The 4,709-nt window shown below is 39.9% G+C and overlaps 1 protein-coding gene across 1 annotated transcript in view; it reads left to right on the forward strand.

The window, feature by feature from the left end:
- Positions 1 to 4,709, forward strand: part of ATRNL1 (attractin like 1) — a 998,829-nt gene that overhangs the window by 198,683 nt on the left and 795,437 nt on the right. The window contains exon 10 of the mRNA XM_026651053.2: positions 1,234 to 1,331. Coding sequence (XP_026506838.1) covers positions 1,234 to 1,331 — 98 coding nt within the window. The remainder of the gene's footprint in view (positions 1 to 1,233; positions 1,332 to 4,709) is intronic.

Raw genomic sequence — 4,709 nt, forward strand, 5'->3', positions numbered from 1 at the left:
CCCCCCGCCGAGCGCTGCGCCGCCGGAACCCCCGCTGAGCGCCGCGCTGCCCCCCGCCACCCCAAGATTGGCCGCCCCTTACCAGGTGCCGCCCCAAGCACGTGCTTGGTTGCTTGGAGCCGGCCCTGGAGACAAGTATCAGAGGAGTAGCCATGTTAGTCTGGATCTGTAAAAATCATATTTGTACCTGCCTCTGGAAATTTCCACTACATTCATCTGATGAAGTGGGTATTCACCCATGAAAGCTTATGTTCCAATACGTCTGTTAGTCATAAGGTGCCACAGGACTCTTCGTCGCTTCTTAAGGAAAGGAGAGAAACTCCATCTTTATCTTTCACCTTAGGTGACGAAGAAACCAAGCAATTCGATCTCTATGATGGGTCCTGGCCAGGCTGGACAGTTTAAAAAAAAAAAAACTGGAAGGGGGCCTGTGGGTGACAGAAACCATCTTAAACAAAGACTGTATCTTGCTAGATTACGTTTTAGACTTCAGGATGCATGTTTTCATTTTATTTGCTTGTAACTATTTCTACCTTTATCTCTTTTACTTGGCATCACTTAATCCATGCATTTTTGTTGTTAAATTTGTTTTGCTTTGGTTAGAAATCATCAGTGCTGTGTAAGTTCAGTAAAGTGTGTGCTTCTAGAAAGCTAACAGGTTGGCATGTTTTACTGTCTCTTTAAAGGCAGTGGACCTAACACTTTCTTTGTGAGGGTCCAGTGAGAGGGACTGATCTCTGCAGCAGGATGATTTGGGGGGTGAATTGAGAGCTGGAAGGGTACTAAGGTCAGCTTGCAAGGAGTAACCAGGTTGGACAAAGCCAGGGTGAGGCTTGTGGGCTGTTGGCTGGCTGCTGGGGTCAGAGCTCTGGATAAAAGCTGCACAGCCACAAGACACCCAAGGTTACAAGGCAGATGGTGACTGAACCCATTATTGGCCTGGGTGAACCCCAAAAAGTCACACATGGTAAGATGGTTTTTACTTATCTCATCATGACCATATCCATGAGGGGACTAAATAGACAGTTTCCGGCCGTCAAGGACCCAACGCCTTCCTGGATTTGAATTTGTTGTTGTTTGTGCTTATGGGCCCTCCCTTTGAGCCACTGGCATCGTACTCTCATTTTTAAACCTGTCAGTGAAGGTTGCCTTCCTGGTAGCCATCACCTCCTACGGAGGGTAGATGAGCTGAATGCATTGGTAATTGATCCACTGGTACATGGTTTTGTACAGTGACAAGATGCAGTTGAGACCACACATCAACTTCCTTTTGCATGCTTTCAACAGATATCGTGCACTGTCTGCACAATCAAGAGATGATGTAAATATAGGTAAGGCAGTCTTACAGTTCCTCTTCTGATGAGACTCTGAACTCCACCACCTGCGGTAGCAGCTGGCAAGTCACCTACAATGTAATAAACATATGGAAGCACTCAAAGAAGAAAAAATGGTTACATACCTTTCCATAACTGTTGTTCTTTGAGAGGACGTGGCGGGGTGACTCTGCCTTTATACACTCACTTTGCAGCATGAGGCCTCAAAGATGGCTAGGGCTGCCCCTACATGTTTTGGTAGGGAAAACTCTCCAGCACCATTGCACAAGGTGTGCACACCTCTTCAGTGTAATGGACTTGCGCAACGCATCTGGAAGAATAGTAGTGACAGAAAGAACAGGAGTACTTGTGGCATCTTTTTGTGGATACAGACTAACATGGCTGCTACTCTGAAACCTGTCAGTGACAGAAAGATTAAGTAAACATTTTTTTCAGCAATTAATTGTAACATTGACTATACATTTATATATAGTACATTATCTTTTGTGATATTTTTGAGAAGTTTTCCTTTCCTTTTTAATTCTGTATCCATTTATAGCAGTTATACCACATTACAAGTGAACACTTACCCACAATTACCACACAGTGGCATCTGAGATGTTGTATGATTTTCTTACACTTAGGGTGCAAAGTAACTGGATTTCAGAATACCACATTGTGGTAACTTTGGGTAAAACTTGACTTTTTATTGGCAACTTTTGAAGTATCATTGCTAGTTAGTTTTTAGTTTTATAGCACCAACATTGTGCCAAGAAGGTAACATACAGGTATGAAGACAACATAATTTATGCTTCAGGGCATTTACAGTGTAAACAGATAACATACAAAGAAGGCAGGAGGTTGAAATGGAACAAAGAGAAGCATTGAGATTGATGTAAAAGTTAAGCACAAGTCTTGTTAGTTTCTCAACATCCGTCTGATATATGTAGGAGCACACAGGGACACTTTTTAGTGAATTTGGGGACGTGGAAGATGAATACAAGAGCTAACACTTACATGAGTTTCAGTGGGCACAAAACCCAAAAACATTTTAGCTTACCGTTTATTCTGAACTTTGCTATCTTTCCATCCCAAAATTGCATACTTCCAGAACAAATTTATTGGTAAAAGACATGCTTTTAAGGCTGAGGTCCGGTATGTGTAGAATGCTATGAAGTGAGCAACTGCTGCAATTACTTAATTGCCCGCATCTGCACTGAAATCACCAGTAGTTTAGGCTGATCACACCTTGCAGGATCGAATCCATATTGTAGTTTGTAAAGAACAATGGAGTGCAAAAATAATTTAGTTTATTCTGTACCCTGATTTCCAGGGTTTAATTTTGTTGATAAATGTGGTATAACAATAGTAGGTTTCTATGTGTCTTTTATTTAAATATTTTATTGGGTTTTAAATATGGACACAAAAAAATCAACAATTAATACTATTCTATAACTATGAAAAAGAAGATATTGTACTAGATTCATACATCTATCAAAACTGCTTTGCCACTGCTCTAGTAGCCTTAAACCCAGCCTAACCTAGCCTCCTAGTGCAGGGGAATTTTCTGGTGGTATAGGTCCTTGTAGTACCTTGTGTACCATCCTCACTCTTGACCTCTGGTGTAAGGGGTGTGGTTGAGGGATCTCTCTGGCTAATCCCCAGATACTAGAAAGCCCATTATAGGCTGTTTGTAGCTGTATATAATATAGATCATTCTTCAGTCTTGAGAATATAGGACAGAGAATGAAGAATATGGTGGTAAACATAAATTGAGTATATACACTGCAGATAGTCATCTTCTGCATTCCATCCTGGCTCCACTCCAGTGGTGATTTCAGCCATAATACCCTGTTTATCATCTTCTCTCTGACCTATCTGCACCTTCTTCCATGCTACCCCGTGCTTACCATGCTATCCCCTAAACCTGTTCTGCTAGCCACCTCTCACCTCATTCAGATACCTCCTAAAAACTAACTTTTTCTGTCTTGACTATGAAAAATTAGGGGAGGGAGAGGGGAAAATAAAAGGAACATGACCATCAAGATGTGTACATGCCTCTTTGAGCTGAATAAGCATGTGATCTTATTATTGTTACCCTTGTTCTTCAACTTTTCCTGGTCTTTTGCATGTTTATAACCCTATTTTCAAGTCTTGTTAAAGTTGGATTGCATGTTCTTGTGGGCTGGGACCATATATATACTTGTTGCTTTGAGGCATTTAGCACATTTTGGCCACTCAAAAATAATTATAAAAGCAAGAATAATATATTGAAAAATATGTTGGCTATAAAATATTAAGTTGTTAGGCCAAAAATTATTTAAAAGGTGAAGATAATTTTAGGTTGGCAAAACACACTTTTGTGTGTTTCGTGCTCTATCTGCAAAATGTATTCATTATAAATAACAAAAAAATGCAACCCACACTTAGTTAAAAAATATGGAGGCTAAAAGTGGAAGCAGTTTGAAAGGTATGGCTGTGCTTATGGATGTGCTGACTTATTCTCTTTTATTAGCATCACATAAAAAAATTAGGTACTGTAGTTAGTCATTACTGTCTCCTTTTATAGTATTTTTACAAAAAAAGTTTTTGAAGGGCAAGATTCTGTATTTAGGTTCAACACCCACCTCCCAGCTTCTTTACACACAATAATTCTTATTCTTTTTTTAATGATGTCTCTAATTTTTTAGTGGATTGACATCATATCAAAGCAATGAGACATACTGTCACATAAGGGAATCACAATGATGTAAAAATGATGGTAAAAAAATCAGTGCACCCCTAGGGCAACTGTGTTATGGAATTAGAAAGAATGTTAGCTCAAAGCAACGTTAATCTGAAGTTTAATGGCAAAATGGTTTCATTATGTATTTATGCAGACTACAGTAATATAATTCATTGTAAGGGTCTGATCAAGCAACCTCTTTGACTACTCACATGGATAAGGGTTTGTAGGATTGGGCCCTAGGATTGGAGGCAATGTAGAGGAAATTCCTTACTGGCGGTCTTATCCGCTCCCACAAAAGGCCCTGGTGCTGTTCCTGTTCTGAGTTGAGGGTATAAAATATGGAACTGGCACATCTACCCTTCTATTTCTTCTCACTGTCTGTGCTCAGTGGTCAGAACATGCTATCAGTTGTTCTTCTGAACTTCTAGTTAGTATTTTTTCTAGTTTGTGTAGATGTGGGGTGGAAGCCAAAAAAATTATGTAAAACTGGACCAAAATTGTCTCTTTGTATTTCTCAATGCTTAAAATACCCTCTCCCCCAAAATATAAAACACCACAATCTAGTATTTTCTCTTCATGTTAAGATCTCTCTGTCCATCTTCAAGATCTTCCCTTGAAGTACTCCCTTGCTTCACCAGCAGGGACTGACTCGGCTTTTTTTTTTTTTT

The sequence above is a fragment of the Terrapene carolina genome, unplaced genomic scaffold, assembly GCF_002925995.2.
Source record: "Terrapene carolina triunguis isolate 2854851 unplaced genomic scaffold, T_m_triunguis-2.0 Scaffold95, whole genome shotgun sequence".
NCBI classification, from domain to species: domain Eukaryota; kingdom Metazoa; phylum Chordata; order Testudines; family Emydidae; genus Terrapene; species Terrapene triunguis.